The following is an 18,675-nucleotide window of genomic DNA, read 5'->3' on the forward strand; positions in this document are numbered from 1 at the left end:
TTAAGAGGGTAAAACTTGCACAAAGCCATGGCACCAAATATGAACCTGGAAACAGAAATGCCATACTTATATAGGCTTTAGATTTCAAATCTCAAGTAATTTTACTTTCTCTCCCAAGGTGATTTCTGGCTTTTTTTTTTTTTTCAACATATCTGCAGGAGCAGCTATGAGCTTATGCCCCAACAAATTGCTCTTTTATTGCAGAACCATGAGATAGATATCTTGAGGCTCACTACTTTCTTATTAATTTTATTAATAACTTTATTAGGCACTGAAGAAATGTCTCAAGATTTAGAATAGTTAATTAAGTTAGATTAATAGGATAGAATTTCATTTCCCCCAAAACACTTAATTGCAGTGTGATCAATATCACAATTTAAATGAATTGGGAGAAAGTGAATGAGAACTGGCATGATAGTTGCACAACATCATTGAAAAGAAATCTCCTGATAATCGCTCACTGAATATCCTACCAATGAGACTATGATATGTTCTTCAATAAATGAGGAAACCAACTGTTTAGCATGTCAGTATTTCAGCAATGCACTACAGGGTATATCATTCAAAAATATTTCCAATTATTGGCTTGGAAATACCAGATTTGCTATTAACATCTATTTTCACAGATAGATATTCATTTTTTATATCAATATAATGATATAGTTAACAATTACCTTCAAAATGACATGCTATTACCAGGCTCCTGGCAATTTAAAAACTGAAGATGGCTATTCTAAACCATTCTTCTAAGCCTGCAATTCGAAAACTCCTCTTTTCTATTAGAAAGCCCAGTACTCCATCAAATAAGAAGAATGATTAAAGGAAATAAAACATAAGGCAATGTACTTTCTGATTACATCTCAACAATTGATGTCTTGCTTTTATGCAAGGTACTAAAGTGCCCGTGTACCGAAATTACCATTCCTGTTTAAAGCTGAAGCAATCAAAACAAAAATGGGCAAACCCCTTTTGTATTGCCCTGGAAAAATAGATCATTTTGAAGGGTGTTTTTGTTGTTTCAAGAATCTGTTTAACCTTCCATTACATAGAACCAGGGCATACCATCTAGCAACAATGATTTAACACCAATTCTTCTGCAAAAGGTTGCTTTGAAAATATTTTGTTTATGTTCCTGGAAATCTTGATCAATTACTGCTGCCTCCTTTCCAGTTTATTCTGCCACACATGCTCATTTTGAAAACAGAATCAAATGATCCAGAGACTACACACATTATTTATAGGAAGGCCAACTTCCTGCTAAGGATTGGGTGTTTTGTTTACAGTTAAGAAAGAAACCCCACTGGCTGGGGGCCTACGGCATATTTTCTCCCTCAAGTTTTCCTTTTCTCTGCCAAAAAGTCAAGTCTGCTGTATAATAATTTAAGCATACTTCTAAACACACGACTCATATCCTCCTGTTACCTTGCTCAGAACTTCTTTTGAAGCTTATAAATAAGTTTGAAATACAATTCCCCTTGGAAGCCAGTGGGTGGTGCTTTATACTGATTTCAAAGAAGAAACCATTTTTCAGGCTTATGAACAAGGGACACAATAAATATTTCTCTTAGGACTTGATTGAGAGGATATAAACACAAACTGGGAGACATGCCAATGTGATCAATGGAAATTTACTTTCCCTCCCAGTAAAACCATTTGCCAAAAAACTACTGGCTTATCTTGGAGGTTAAGTTAAAGGAGATTCTTGATCTATTTCAGACAGATGACTACACCCAATTAGAACCCTGGATAGTTTTTTTCTAATAATTTAAAATACTCAACTGGCATAATTTTAAAGAACTGATTTATCTTTTTTTTTTTTTTTTTAATGTTTTGAGTCATTCTTTTTTTTTTTGCAAAGTTTTTTAATTTTTTATTTTATTTTTAAACTTTACATAACTGTATTAGTTTTGCCAAATATCAAAATGAATCCGCTTAAAAGAAATAAATATGTACTCTCTGCAATCACTAATAAGACGTATTTTGAAGGAATACTATTGAAAAACACAAGTTCCCAGTTGGTTTTCTTTGTTAATCTCAGTGAAAGTAAGAACCATCTTGATATATCAGACATAATATTTGGAAACAATGCTCCACCACCAATGGCTAATTGTCAGGTAAATACAATTGCTGCAACTGAAATGACAAATGGTCTGAAAACACTTCCTGCTAGAAACTACCCACTGCATAACGATTTTGGAGGCAAAGAAAAACTGCAGAATTGAATGGCAGCAGACATCCAATTTAATTACAGGTGTCTTTTTAACCAGTGAGAAGAAATTGGGGGAAGATAGATTCTTGTTTCTAATCTGCTATCTGTCTCAGATCAAAAAAGCAGGGTGCCTAAAGAGTTAGGCTCTGGCCTTAATCAGTCAGAAAAGACCGTCTGACCTGACCGGGGAGAGTGCGTTGCTTTCTAATTGGTCCTCTCAAAGCTGCTCCTTCACACTCGTCATTCCTGCTTCTAAAACGGCCTTTGTGGGTAGGGTTTAGACTCCCAAAATGTCCCAAGAGAGGTGCTGGTGTCCAAGGGCAGGCTGGAAGGCAGTGGCAGTGCTGACTTCAGCCCTGTTTCCTGGCGGCATGACCTGCCCTGTGTGTGTAGGCACGTGCCGACAAATGAGTTGATAAAGATAATATCAACTCACCCTTTTCGGCCCCAGGGACCAGTTTCAGGGAGGACAATGTTTCCAGGGACGGCGGGGAGAGGGGGAATGGTTTCAGGATGATTCAAGCACATTACACTTATTGGGCAACTTAATTTCTATTATTATGACATCAGCTCCACCTCAGATTATCAGGCATTAGATCCTGGAGGTTGGGGAGCCCTGGATAAAATGAACAAATCTTCCTTTAAATAAGTCTGTCTTAAGTAAGGTTTCTTTCTCAGGATAAAATTCTCAGAAACAGACAAAGTAGATTTAGTGGGGCTGGGGTGAGTATCAGGGATCTTTTGGAGTGATAAAAATATTCTAAAACCCTGTGGTGGTGACGGTTGCAGAACTCCACACTTGACTAAAAATTATTGAAGTGTACCCTTAAAATGGGTGAATTTTATGGTGTATAAATTATACCTCAATAAAGCTGTGAAAAAGATTCTCAGAAGTAACTTGATACCTATTACCCTAAACATGAATTACTGGTGGGTTAGAGGTAGAAAGAACACATTTGTGGAAATCAGAGGGGCCCCCAAAGCCAACTTTCTGAATGGCTTCCATCTGTTCTGAATTTTTCAGCCTCAAATGGTAAGAGAATATAGGACTGGGAGCACACAGCTGGGGACTGGCTCGATTGAGGTCATTCCCACTTTGTGTTTAATGTCAATGACAGGCATTTGAAAGAGACAATCCATACCAGCCAATAAAAGTGAGTGGAAAAGAAACGGCTGCTTAAAATGTCAAACTCTTTCAAATCAAAACAAAAAACCTAATAATTTAATAACTGGCATCTGCCCTTTTATTTTTATACTTTTGAAACTGTGATTCTCCTTTTGACAACAGAAAAAGGGTTGACATTTTATATCTGTGCCTGAATCTTTGCTCTTAAACAAGCAAATAGTTGGAAGGGGAATTCAGAGTCTTCCTTGAAAGAGGGGAAGAACATGTAATGGGAGGCATATGGCAGTGGATTCCTTCACCTTCTGGGGTCCTATACTGGAGCTCTGGTCAGTGGTCTCAGGCTATGGTTGAAGCAAACCTGGTTAGCTTAGGTGATCAAAAGTTCCCAGCCTGTGGGGCTGGTCTGGTCAGTGGTCTCAGGCTATGGTTGAAGCAAACCTGGTTAGCTTAGGTGATCAAAAGTTCCCAGCCTATGGGGCTGGTCGGCTTGGCTGATTCAACTACAGTGCACATGAATAAGACCAGAGGTGTGTTTATAAAATGGATCTCTTAGCCTTGGTCAATTCATGGCCTTAGAAGAGAACCCTGCTTTAGCCAGCTGTTTCACAAAGGTCAGATGGATACAAGGATGGAAGGGTATAGTTGTCTCAGTACGTTCACATCACCAGTCCTGGAGAAATTACCCCAAGACAACATCCTACTAAAGGCTGCTCAGAATCTGCCTCTTTAGATGAAAAGGAATATGATTTCACAATGAAAACTTACCAGCAGATGTTCAAATGATGCTGGGTGGAAACACCAATGATAGGTTTCCCAGCAAAAGGAGGTGAAGGAACTTGGATGAAGCCTTTATAACCAGGGGAGCAAAATCAGTTTGTCTGAGAGAAGCATGGGCTAAGGGCCACCTGTGATCTCTTCTGACTTAACATCGAAATCACATACTAGGTGACAGTGACAGCAGGAAAAGTGGTCCAAAGAAGGCAAAGACTGAAGATGAGCATGTACGGACTTTCACTGCTTGACCTGCTTTTCCTAAGTCCAGGACTCAGGAGGCCTCAAACTAAGTGAAGTCCAGAGCTGTACTCTTTCCCCAGATTCTTTCTCTTCTTCCCTGTGTTCCTCCTACCTCTTTTTCTCCACTATCCATTGCTATCCCTTTACTCTATCCCTTGCTTCTTACTGCATATACTGACATTTATATGGATTAAAAAAAAAAAAAAAACTGGTGTAGAGAGAGTACATGGCTCTGGCCACTTACTGTGAGCCCTGGGGGAAAGTCATGTGACTCAGCCTTGGATTCCTGACCTTTTAAATGAGGTTAAGGCCACACTGTAGGGTTGTTGTGTTTAAAATGGGACAGATGTATACCTGTGGCGGATTCATTTTGATATTTGGCAAATCTAATACAGTTATGTAAAGTTTAAAAATAAAATAAAATTAAAAAAAAAAAAAAAAAAAAAAAAAAATGGGACAGAGTTCACTAAAGTCCGTTGAAAACTGTATGGCACATATGATGCATTAATTCTAAGATGCTTCCCATTTTAACATCTCTGGAGTAAGCATGTATCTTGCAAACAATGTGTGTCATTGTTTAACTGGCAGTATTTTTCATAAAATAATGGTATACTTATAATCGTGGGCTTTCCTTGTAGCTCAGTCAGTAAAGAGTCTGTCTGCAATGCAGGAGACCCGGGTTCGATCCCTGGGTGGGGAAGATCCCCTGGAGAAGGAAATGGCAACCCACTCCAGTATTCTTGCCTGGAGAATCCCATGGACAGAGGAGCCTGGCAGGGTTGCAAGAGTCAGACATGACTGAGTGACTAACCACACACATACTTATAATCAATGATGTCTTAGATCACATGAAATACAGAAATTATTATTCCAATTGTTAAAAGTTGGCTACAAGGTTGGATAAACTGGTTAATCATTTGGGCCAGAGCAGTAATGATAGATGATTCTGAAAACCCAGTTTCATTTAACTTTGTGACGAGGTCTCACTTGACTAGCACTAATTTGAAATCAGATGATTGCATTTGAAAAGAAATATAATGTGGTCATCTCTAGGTGGTGGAGTTATAAATAATTTTTTCCTTATACTTTTCCAAATTTTGTGCTGTAAATATTACATATATATGTATACAGCATTAGGAAAACAATATTAATGAATATTTTAAAATGTGCTTACCACTTTGCGGATTCAAAATATGATGCTTATTCAACGACCAGCCTCCTAGGTTAGAAGCATCCATCTCGAAACCTTGTAAGATAATTGTCCTTTTCTCCCAGAGAATAAAGTCTGGGCACATTTCATATTCATATCCCACAGACACTGCAAACAAAGAGTTAATAATGCTTTAGAATGTTTAAAAAGACTTGCTTCTTTTTTGGCACTAGTTGATAATTCTCTGGATACCACATTTGCTATTGAATTCTGATTTGGGTTGAAATTTGACCACTAATAAAAAAAAATGGCCCACTATTCCAGTATTCTTGCCTGGGGAAATCCCATGGACAGAGGAGCCTGGCAGGCTACAGTCCACGGGGTTGCAAAGAGTCAAACAAACACCACTTAGTGACTAAACAACAACAACTACCTTTTACCTTTTGGAAGCACTGGGCATCCAAAAATGACCAGTCAGTGCATATTGGATACATACATGAATGAGTGACTCACTGAGGCTGTCATTAGGTATGTTTTGGACATCGAGCTTCAGTATGGGCTTTTGGGTAAAAGGCTGTGTTGTAAAATTGAAGAAATAAGCCCTCTGAAATCTTAAGCTGTGGTGATACCATTTCTTTCTTTACCTTTGTAGAAGAAGTGCAGGGCAAGTTTCTTCTGATCTCTCTGGAGTGCAAAATACACTTAGGCAGTGGGCATTGGAGTACTGGGGTCACTTATACAACACCTCACTACACATGAGACTAATAAAAATCAATTCACCCATTTTATTTTCTTCCATGCTAACTGGCCTTTAGTTTGCTGAGAAGTCTGAGTTTGCTTAGAGTGTTATAAGCCATTCGAGTGTAAATTCCACTTTGTGCATGTTAGATTTTGGTTTCTAACCAACGGGACATCACCCAACATTTGGCTTCAACCCTCCTGAAGCACAGATGTTGTACATTAAGCTGGAAACCCCAGTATGCCGCTAAAATGGGAAGTGCAGAATGGCCCAGCGTGGGTGTCTTTGCTCTACTGAAACATGCAGAACTCAAGTAGACCAAGACCCAACCATCTTCTCAGTTGGCAAACCTGCTTACCTGTTGGAACCCCAGAGTTCTGATTCTTGAGTTTAAAATGCTTTGTGTCCTCATAATGTTCTAAGCCTGAGACTATCAGCTCATTATACTGCATACTTCGAAGCTCCTTTCCCCCTTTCTGGCAGCTTAAAATATCCCTAGCTGGTTGTCTGCCATTGCTTTTGAGTACCTGACTCTACCTGACTCTTCAGATGCCCCTGGAGAACTCACTTATTCTTTGGTCATCTGGTTATGAAAACTGGTAATGAAAATATGTGCTAAAACAATGCTAGCACAATAGGTTCGAGGTGGAAAAATTCAAGCAGACGAGTTTTGGATTTTGACATTAGGTGAAAAGAGGCAATTTTAGTCCAACTGATATATGTGTGCATGTGTGTGTGTGCACAAGGGCTTCCTAGGTGGCTCAGTGGTAAAGAATCTGCCTGACAATGCAGGAGACGTGGCTTCAATATATGGGCCGGGAAGATCCCCTGAAGAAGGAAATGGCAATCCACTCCAGTATTCTTGCCTGGAAAATCCCATGGACAGAGGAGTTGGTGGTCACAGAAGAGTTGGATCTGACTGAGCAACAGCAGGCAAGCATGTGTGTGTGCAAGCACAAACATAGATAAGCCAACTCCTTATGATTGTGAATACACACTCGCTAACTTTGGGGGTCATGTGTGGCCATTGTAAACCACAGACTGACTTCTCTTTGTCTCTGCTCCATCTAAGCTTTGACAGGGATCAGGACCATCTTCATGGCTGTGTGACCTGTGCAGTCACGCAGGGGCCTCTGCTTAGAAGGGCCCCACCCTTGGCTTAATGCTCTGCTGTCACTGTCTTGAAATCCTTAATCTATTTTGAACAAAGGGCTGGGTATTTTTCTTTAACACTGGGACCTGCAAATTATGTAGCTAGTCCTGATGGGGATGTCCTTCTACCCTGCCATCAGCTGGTGAGGACTCTTGGAATGCAAACTCATTTTAGTATTAGCCCTAACCAAGCTCAGTTAGCAAGGGAGATCAATGGGGAGCAGGAAAGACTAATGACAAAATGGAAATGATTTCTAAGAGGAAATTAGTTTGGGATCATCTGTGTCAATGGTGTTCTCTATGAAGATGGATAGAAACAGAATTTCAGCGATGCAAAGGATCTCACAGGTAATCTAGTTCAGGTTACACATGTGGCATAAATCATTGCGGTCTACAATCTCCTTAATATCTTATCATGGCCCCAGTGCTGTGCTAAAACAACTCTAGTGGAAAGAGTTGATTTTTGGCCTAAGAGTCAGAAAACTTCAGTTCCTGGGTCTGCGATTAACGGGCTGTATGGTCGCAGGCATATGATTCTCCAACTCTGTTCTTCATTGGTAACAAAGGACAGGGGGAAAAGATGGACTAGAATTGGTGGTTCTTAGACCCTTTTGAATCAGGGAACCTTTTGTTATGAATGTGATAAAAGTTATGGATCTTTCTCCTAGAAAAATGCATATGCACACAAAATTTTGTATATAATTCTAGGGGGTTCACTGACCTCCTGAAATCTAAATAAAGATATCAGATCAAAGACTGCTGTACTAGACAATTCTTTTTCTTTTTTTTGGGGCCACGCCACATGTCATGTGGTATCTTAATTCCTCGACCAGGGATTGAACCCGTACCCACTGCAGTGGGAGTGTGGAGTCTTAACTATTGGACCACCAAGGAAGTGCCTATACTAGACAGTTCTTAAAGTTCTTAAAGTCCCCCTTTAGCATTTCACTATATGATTCTAAAGTGCATTCTTTCAAGATTGTATTTCATCAGTTCAAGTTGGGGAATCAAACCCCTATATCTCACGTTGGAAAAATCAGGCCATGTTGGTATGAAGAATAATAACATGGTTTCTGCTTCTCTTGCCAACACTGAAAAGTCTTGATTAATAAATAATCATAATAATAATTACAAGCTCCGGGCCATCATCTCCTTCCCTACTATTGTCAGGATCTGCCTTTTGTATATTTTAAGCCTGGTATGTGCCCCTAAAATCTCTTCTCTGGAAGGTGATTGTGCAAGTTTTGCAAATAAGTAGTGTTCCCTGGTGACCTCTCATGGTGGTTTGGAGCCTGATTTTCCCATCTCCTTAACAGTTAAAGATCCTCCCAACTCTGTGGCAGGAAATGCTTCTATTAAGTATCCTCAGCACAATGGTAATGAGACATCCTCTTCACCTCCTCCTATCTGAATTGCTCTCTAGCCCACAACAAAAAAGTGTACTGGCTGCACACCCCGCAATTATATTACTTTTCTCCCTTGTCATAGCAAATAGCAACAAGGCAGCCACTTAATAAGTTCCTTCTAAATTTTATTAGATTTACTTTCTCTCGAGAAAGCTCTATGAGCTAATAAAGTTATAATTTATCCTGAAGATTTGTCCAAAATTCCAACTGACTTTAATGAGAATGGCTGTGTGTTGGGATATTTTTGTATGTGGCTCCTTGCACAGAGTAACAAGGCAAGGTTTCTTTCTGACAGCAGCCCACTGGAACAGAATCCTGGAACTTGCAATCCGTGTATGAGAAGGCAGACGAATCACCCCATGGAGTTGAACTGCTCGCTAAATGCACAAGGAACTGACAAATGCAGTAGCAACCAATCGTAGACTTCCTCTCGTGAAAGCAGACTGTAATGCACTGAACGCCTTTTCTTTTTCATATAATGAAATATGGGGGAAAAAAGGGCTACTCAGGGCTGGCACCAAAAATGCTGAGCCCTGACACTACACTCTGCCGGTACTGTGACAGCTGAGTCTTAGTTAAATAAGCAGACTGGACCCACTACCATCTCCCCGGCGGCCTGGTGCCTATCACATCTGATCATCAATCGTGGAGGCCACGAATTCAGCCTCTGGCATTCCGGACTGGGGATCAGGAAGACTAGTGTTTAAAAGGAAGGAAAGAATAATTATCCATCAACATTTCAGAGGACCTCTAGAGGATAGACTAGTCTGGCTGTGAGTGGAGATACGTGGGGATGGAGGGTGGACTATACTTCCCTGGGGCTGGTATAGTGGTCCCATGCTGGAGGAGACTTATTGGGAAGGCAGTTGAGAAAGAGCCATTCATACAGCTGAATACTTTCTCTGAACCAAGTGACCGCCTCTCTTGTGATACCCTTAATTCCATCTGTATTTCTGTCTTCCTGTATTCTCTCCCTCACCTCGACACAGAGATATAAATTTGGGGGATTTATATAAATGGGTTATAAAATGGGATTTTCCTCCACCAAGAGTCACTGACTGTCAAGACAGGACTTGCTACTTTTGTAGAGGACTCTGTCCTCTGGTCATAGGATTTGCAGCTCTGACTTCACTGTTAGTCATCTTGCAAATATTACAGTGGCTTCTAAAGAAGACTTTATTCTACTGGCTTATAGAGAAAGACTGCAGCTTGCTCCCTCAAAGCCATTTGACATTAGAAAAATAGTCACTGAATCTCATTCTATTTATCAGAGCAGCGGCATTAGTATAATGTGGGGACTACAAGAAGGTGGAGGGCCACAGTGCTCCTGACACCCAATTTAGTGATGGTGACCTTCACCTATGAGGGCTGGGATGGGAGATTGACATTAAATAGCCAAGGTAAAGATTCCACGCAATGAAACCGATGTGCAAAATATGACAAGATTAAGCAGATGATTTTCAACAGCTTCGGGCTAAGGCTTCAGAATTCATAATGGTTGCATTTATGAGGGCAATATATAATTAGAAGTAGTCTGATGGTGTGAGAAATTTATGTTTCCTTCATGAACTCAAGGAATATATAAAAATAATGTCATCACATTTAAAAGGTAACTAACAATGAGATCAAAACCTTCTTATCTGAAAGAAATGATTAAATAGAACCAGAAATATATCCCATTCTTTTAAAACAGTAGATTCATGTAAAACCACAATGAAAGATAAGAGACCTAACAAACCAAGTGAAGGCCATAGCCACAAGAGACAAAGACTGTACAGATAAAATGTTATCTACTGAGATCGGGTACCTGCTCCCAGCATGACTTCTACTTTTTCCTATTCTCTAGTGATTTCTCATAGGATAGGATGACCCCAGAGGCTCCCCGATTTGACACACTGCCCAGTGGCCTGAAATGCTTTGTTTATCTATTATTCCTGGCTTACTAAGAGTGTCAGAATCAGGTGATGAATTTTTACCAAGTGCCTTTTCAGCACTTACGGAGATATTCACATAGTTTTCTCTCTTAATCTATTGAGGTGATAAATTAGAGCAATATATTTCCTAACATTGAACCATCTTTGAGGTCCTAAAACACACTCTACAGTACTTGGTTATGATGTACTATCTTTTTAATGAGTCATTGGATTTGATTTGGTAATATTTTACTTAGGTATCTATATCTTACCAGTTTAAACATGCTAGTGCTAAAAGTGACATAGTAGTTGAATCAAGAGAAAGAACAGGTAGAAAAGGTAAAAAGAATCCAGGAGTGAGGCAGCCACACAACACTTAGGCCAAGAGGTCATGTACAATGACACTTTATGATTTTTTTTTTCTGACTGCCTTTTCCAAGCCTAGCTGCAAAAAAGGGAACCTGGAACCTGGGTGACCTGTGTGCCACAGAGGCAACATGATGTACTAGCTCACAGGCACATTTTTGAGTGCCTTTGGAGACCTGGGTACTGCCCTCCTCTCCCTTGGTGGGCCAACCATTCCATTAAATCGGTCAGGCTCAGGGCCCCACCTTAGCCTCTGTCCTTATGCATTTGTTTGTTCAGTCATTCAACAAATATGCAATATTTGATGAGTACCTCCTGTCGTCAGGGCTTCCCTAGCGGCTCAGAGGGTAAAGAATCTGCCTGCAATGTGGGACACCCGGGCTCGAGCCCTGGGTCAGGAAGATCCACTGAAGAAGAAAATGGCAACCCACTCCAGTATTCTTGCATGGGGAAATCCCATGGACAGAGGACTCTGGTGCACTACAGTCCATGGGGTCGCCAAAGAGTCGGATACAACTGAGCAACTAACACTTTCACTTTCGTGTTGTCAGGCCCTGGGGATGTGAGAACGAACAAGACAGAACAAGATAACACACCCCCCAGCAGAGCTCACATTGCTTACAATCCAGTGAGAGGAACAAATATGAAATAAGATCACACACACACACACACACACACACAAATTGTGATAGCTTGTATGGAAGTGCAGGGTACTATGAGCCAGTGCAGCAAAAGTTTAAGTTTTGGAAAGGGAAGGCAAGGGAAAGCCTCTTCATATAGAAGGGCTTTATCTCATGAAGTACAGGGAAGAACGTTCTAGGCAGAGAGTGGCATATGGGCAAGATGGTGAGGCTTTGTATCTCTGCAAGACTGAAAGAAGGTCAGGGTAGCTGTGGTCTGGCTAGTGCATCAAAACCAAATGAAGAGCAACCCTTCCCCTTCCGTACTACCTCACCACTTGCCCAGGACAAGAGAGAAAAAAGATTCCTATCTTCTAGCAGTATTTAGGCATTTTTCTTTGGGACGGGGTTTAGGAAATAAATTCGCCTTGAAAATGGACTGGTTATTCTAAAGGGGCTGGTTATTTAATGAGTCAGCAGACCTACACAGAGCAGCTCTATGTGCCAGGCAGGTGATTTGCTAAGCGCTGCAGATACAGTGATCATTCATCATGTCCGAGAGCCCATACCCTGAAGGGTTACCTACCTTTTGGAACTTTCATTCGTGGCCTCCTTAAAATAATATCATCTCACATTTGCATAACAGTGAACAGTTAAACACATTTTTGTGTATATGACCTAATTTGAAGACTCACAAAAACTCACGAGGAAGATATATTTACTCCAATTTGATAGATGAGACAGTAGACCCAGAGAGGTGAAGTGACTAGTCTAAGGTCATCTGACTAAGTAGCAGATGGCAGAGCCAGAGCTCAAACACAGTTACTCACTTAGCAAGTGCTTTTACCTCTGCACTGGATCATGCTATGTGATTAAGGGGAAGACCCATGATTCAGAAGTCCTTTAAATAGATAAGCTTTTATTTGCCCTGAATTTAAGATATAAGGATTGGAAACTAGAGATAACCTTGAAGTAGAAGTATCATATATCCTGGTTGGCCAAAAACAGTGTCCAGTTATTCTATCGTTAACAGCATCCCTTTTCACTCTCAAGAGTATCTTGGATTGAATGATAAATTATATATATGGTCACCTAATCTTAAAGAGATATGGTTGTAATGACCTGAGATGGGCTGGAAGAGGGCTGGGAGGCCTGAATAGTCATGAATGCTGACTTAAAAAAATAAATCATATGGTTTGGCAAATCATTTTCACTTCTCTATCTCTTGTCTATATTACCTTACCAATGGCTTTCAAATTCTTATGCTTGAAAGTCATTTAATTGTGACCCAACACACACATGGAAAGACACATGCATATATGGACAGATATAAGTGAAACAAAGTTTTCTGATAACAGTACTGAAACAGTACTCTCTTAATAGTTTTACATTGATATTTTCTACTCTATTCCATTCACTTATGTTCTATTCCATTCCATTTCATTTTATTCCACTAAAAAAAATACTGGCTGACTCACCAGACAGATTTTGTAATCTACTACTGAGTGTGACCAGCAGTTTGAAATGAACACAGACCACGTGCTTACTGGAGCATCAGTTAATACTTATTAGGGTCATTTAAAGACCCTAGTAAGCTCTAGGTACTCTTTTGAGGGCATATCTCATATTTTATCAGAGATATTAAAATGTATACAACCTACAACTCATATCCAACATTAAACACATTTCATATTTAAATGTGAAAATTGACTTGGAGTTGACAAGCTGACATAATGCTCCATTTAGCAGACATTTATTTAAACAATTTGTTAATGTTGATTTTTTAGTTTTCTTTGCACATTTTGGTGCCAATAAATTTATTTTTCAGGTTGCAAAGATTTTTGTAGGTCCTTGAAAAACTCATATCCTTGGTGCTGCGACTGAAAAGCTGAATGGATAAAACAGCCCTGCTCTCAGTTAATGATTACAAATTTATAAGTGGAGAGAAATGATGAAAGATTATCATCTCTGCTAGCTTCTTGGACAGAAAGCCACTGGGGCGTTGAATTGGGTAAGGTGGATTGGTCCCTTTAGTGAAGACAGGCAGCAGTGAAAGGCATACAGAACTCAGGACGGTGAGATCCAAGTTTGAATCCCTGCTTGGGAAAGGTCTTTTGGCAAGTCACTTGCTCTTTCTGAACCTCGCTTTTCTGCTCTGTAAAATGAAGATCACATTCATCGTGCCATGCCTACCAGGCAGGAATGTTCTAAGGATTAAAATGAGAAAATGTATGTGAAAGTACTTTGCAAATTGTAAAGCACTACCCATTTACTATTAATATATTCAGTGGATGCTATTTTTGTGGCTGCCCAGCCTGCTTAGGCTTTACTGAAGGGAAATTTATGAACACTAAAGCATCGTTCTCAGGGATGTTTTGTGTGCACAAAGCAACCGTAGCTTAGCACCTATTACCATTAATGTTCCCTTGTTTCTTCTAACACAATTTAGACAGACTCCTTTGTGTCATGAACCTTTAGGAAGTCTAGTTCTTCCTGAATCACCGCTCTTTCTTGCCAAATTACTGTACTAAATAATTACGCAATTGTTGTTGCCAATAACCTTGAAGAAAAGTATAATTGTTTATAGCAGTGCTACTAAAGGTGGATGGCTGATTTCCTGAACTTCCAGGACTCCTAACCACTGCAATTTAATTTAATTAAAATGAAGACCAGGCAGAATGCATTATTATATATTGATAATGTATGCGGACACAGGCGGACAGAGGGAATTATTTTGACAAAATTTATATAATGGATGCAGATCAGAGCCCCTGAACAAGCCAGTTTGTCACATTAAATAAGCTGTCTCTAGAATTTTAACAGCACTGTGAACTTAAAAATAATGATTCTATTTAACACTGTTTTGCAAGGAGCAGAGTTGGGAAAGAAACAAAATAATATACAATGATTTTCAGACATCATGCCTTTTTAGAGCCAGAGAATAAAGTACTAAGGCCAAATAATTTCAAATGCTCACATGGAGTTTTTAGCAGGGGAGTCTTGTCTGTGTATCAGACAACAAAATCTTTAAGCTGGATGAACTAGTGATTGTGGTTTTTGTACTGCAACCCTGGGGGTGATTTTCCTCTTCTTCCACTTAATCAATATTGTGCTTGGATTAATCAATCTTATCAGCTGCCATTGATACTTCTCCAAGGAATTAGTTCACACAGCCTCCGTTGGTAATTTATTCACTCTGGTATTATCCCTCTCATTGCAAAATCTGTTTCATTCCAAAAACTGGTGGGATACCTTAGGATTTCAGGTTCTCCTTTTCTCCTTTTGCCTGTCTCTGAACAATTTTTTCTTCTTTTGTGACACTTGAGCCCTTAGAGATCACATCGATTTCCCACAGCTGAACCATACGGGAAAGAGTCCCACATTTCACACTTAGTGGGCATTTCAACTTAGGTATTCACCATCATTTCAGACTCAGCTTGTTTACATCTGACTTCTTTCTCCATCACCCAGAAACAGGGGTTGGGGGGGGACAGGTTCATATTTAACAGGCATGGGAAGGAAGAAGAGCAGGAGACCTTTCAAGCCATAGTTTTAATCAAAATTCCAGCTGAAACTGGGACTGTAAGAAGAGTGGTCAAGGTTTGTTTCCTAGTGCTGTTGTAAGATATCCGGACAAACGGAAAGGCTTCAAACAGGACAGATTTATCATCTTACACATAAGGAGGTCAGAAGTCTGAAAAGGGTCTCATTGAGCTAAATTCAAGGGCGCAGTGGGATGAATTCCTTCTGAAGTCTCTAGGGGAGAATTTATTTCCTTGCCTTTTCCAGCTTCTAGAGGCCACCTACATTCCTTGGTCCTTGGCTCCCTTCTTTCATCCTCCAAGCCAGCAAGACTGCATCTTGCTGTGCGTTCCTTCTATAGTTATATTTCCCTCTAACTCTGACCTCCCCTTCTGCCTCCTTCTTCCACTTTTAAGGACCTCTGTGATAACAATGGATCAACCTGGACAATCCAGGATAGTTATTCCATGTCAAGGTCAGCTGCTTGGCAACTCTAATGCCATCTATAACCTTAATTATCTTTTGCCGTGTAACATAATTTATTTACATCTTTGGGAGGTGATGGCTATTATTCCACCTACCAAAAGGCTTCTGAAATTGAAGCAAATCTGAGAAGTGTCATATATAGCACCATTATTAATATCTGGTGCAAAATTTACTCTGTTTATTCTCACATCAGTTAAGTGATGATAAGATATGGCCAGGAATACAGCTAAGTGTTTTCTTTTTTGCTTCAGATCAGATCAGTCGCTCAGTCGTGTCTGACTCTTTGCGACCCCATGAATTGCAGCACGCCAGACCTCTCTGTCCATCACCAACTCCCGGAGTTCACTCAGACTCACGTCCATCGAGTCGGTGATGCCATCCAGCCATCTCATCCTCTGTCGTCCCCTTCTCCTCCTGCCCCCAATCCCTCCCAGCATTAGAGTCTTTTCCAATGAGTCAACTCTTCGCATGAGGTGGCCAAAGTACTGGAGTTTCAGCTTTAGCATCATTCCTTCCAAAGATTCAATCATATCTATTAAGGTATGGACACGATGGTAACATACTTGATCCCTTTGCTCTATCCATTTATCACCTGAACTGTTTATTGTCTGTTATATTCTTAAGGTGTTCACAATCCATTTTCAGAGAAGTTGATTCTCCAGCTTCATTCTACCACTTGTCCTAATGCTTTACTACTGTCAGGAAAATTCCCTTAGTCTCCGTGGAGATGGAAATGGAGACGAGGTAGTAAATAAAATCCCTTTAACCATGATTAAGTTATCAGGAACATTTCCTACAAGGTAAAGAATCCATATTCCATCTTAGGTACCACACTTGAAATTATTTTGGCTGTTTCCCTTGGGATCCTTGCCAATTTTCTTTCTCTACTCAAAAAAAAAATATGTCCCTTAAGTGCACATAAAACACCATGAGGAACATTTTTCCCTCTCCCTTGGATATTTCTGAGTGGGTCAATTGTCTCCTGCTTTTATTACTGTTATTAGCTTTTAAAAGGAACCAACAATATATATTTCAGCATTTTAATTAAGGCCATTTTTGTAGTCAGAATGCTGGAGCAAGTTTTGACCAGAAACATAATTGTAGAAATAGGAAGTAAATCAACATCCATAGGCAAACAGTAGGGACGAATCCTTCAGTACTGGTGTGTATGCTGCTGCTAAGTCACTTCAGTCGTGTCCAACTCTGTGCGACCCCATAGATGGCAGCCCACCAGGCTCCGCCGTCCCTGGGATTCTCCAGGCAGGAACACTGGAGTGGGTTGCCATTTCCTTCTCCAATGCATGAAAGTGAAAAGTGAAAGTGAAGTCGCTCAGTCGTGTCCGACTCTTTGTGACCCCATGGACTGCAGCCTACCAGGCTCCTCCGTCCATAGGATTTTCCAGGCAAGAGTACTGGAGTGGGGTGCCATTGCCTTCTCCAACTGGTGTGTATACTAGAACACTATTGCTTCTTTTTGTGATTTAGTTGTTTATTCAATGCTCAGTTGTGTCCAACTCGGCGACCCCATGAACTGTAGCCTGCCAGGCCCCTCTGTCCATGGGATTTCCCAGACAAGAATACTGGAGTGGGTAGTTATTCCCTTTTCCAAGGTATCTTCCTCACCCAGGGATTGAACCTGGGTCTTCTGGATTGCAGGTGGATTCTTTACAGTCTGACCCACCAGGGAAGCTGCATCCATGGATATATGAGAAACTAAGTCATTAAGAGTGCTTAACTATAACAAGGAGGATAATTTTAGAATCTTCAACCCTGGGAGTATTTAAAAGGAAGGGGTACAATACATTTTTATACATAAAGTGAGGTTGATAAAACAGTGCAGTCACTGTGGAAAACAATTTGGTGGCTCCTCAACAAGTCAAACAGAATTACCATATGACCTAACAATTCTACTCCTAGGTATATTCCCCAAAGAATTGAAAACAGGTATTCACACCAATATTTGTATAAAAATGTTAATAGCAGCATTATTCACAATAGTCAAAAGGTGGAAACAACCCACATGTCAACCAGTTGATGACTGGACAAACAAAATGTGGTATATCCATGAAATGGAATATTATTCAGTCATAAAAACGAATGAAGGACTGATGCCTGTTATGACATGGATGAACTTTGGAAACATGTCAACTGAAAGAAGCCAGATACAAAAGACCACATATTGTATGACTGTGTTTGAAATATCCAGAATAGGTAAATCCATAGAGACAGAAAGGAGACTGGTGGTTGCCAGGGTCTCGAGGGGAAGGAGAAGTGGAGAGTGACTGCTAATGTGTTTAGGGCTACTTTGTGATGTGCTGTTGAAAATGTTCTGGAATTAGATGTTGGTGATGGTTGTACAAACTTGTGATAATACTAAAACCCACTGAATTGCACACTTTAAATGAGTAAACTTTATGGTATGTGAATTATATGTCGATAAAGCTGTTACTTTTTTTAAAAGTCAGGCTGAGCTGCATTTATATGAACCTCAGCAAGGAATTTCTGCTAGGTACTGTTTAGTTCAGCTCTTCATCAGAGTACTAGATAAATTGCTGCGTTATAACTTAAGAAAAAAGTAAAACAAAACAAAACAAAAACCCTCAAATCTAACAACCTGGCAAGGCTTTTGAGAAAAGTCATAAAGAATTGGAAAACAAAGCCCTGTGGAGAAAACTTAGAGGAATTTAAGATTATTCTACTGAAGCAAAGGGGCTTCCCAGGTGGCACCCTAGTGGTAAAGAATCTGCCTGCCAATGCAGGAAACCCGGGTTCAGTCCCAGGGTCAGAAAGGTCCCCTGGAGGAGGACATGGCAGCCCACTCCAGTATTCTCGCCTGGAGAATTTCACGGACAAGGAGCCTGGTGGGCTACAGTCCATAGGGTCACAAAGAGTCAGACATGACTGAAGTGACTTAGCACACATGCAGGAGGTGAATAAAAGGCTTTAGGATCATATCCTGGAGAGGGGAATAT

At 40.3% G+C, this 18,675-nt stretch overlaps 1 protein-coding gene across 1 annotated transcript in view; it reads right to left on the minus strand.

The window, feature by feature from the left end:
* Positions 1 to 18,675, minus strand: part of TENM1 (teneurin transmembrane protein 1) — a 670,347-nt gene that overhangs the window by 121,730 nt on the left and 529,942 nt on the right. Inside the window, exon 20 of the mRNA XM_055565537.1 lies at positions 5,524 to 5,667. Coding sequence (XP_055421512.1) covers positions 5,524 to 5,667 — 144 coding nt within the window. The remainder of the gene's footprint in view (positions 1 to 5,523; positions 5,668 to 18,675) is intronic.

The sequence above is a fragment of the Bubalus kerabau genome, chromosome X (assembly GCF_029407905.1).
Source record: "Bubalus kerabau isolate K-KA32 ecotype Philippines breed swamp buffalo chromosome X, PCC_UOA_SB_1v2, whole genome shotgun sequence".
Lineage (NCBI taxonomy): Eukaryota > Metazoa > Chordata > Mammalia > Artiodactyla > Bovidae > Bubalus > Bubalus kerabau.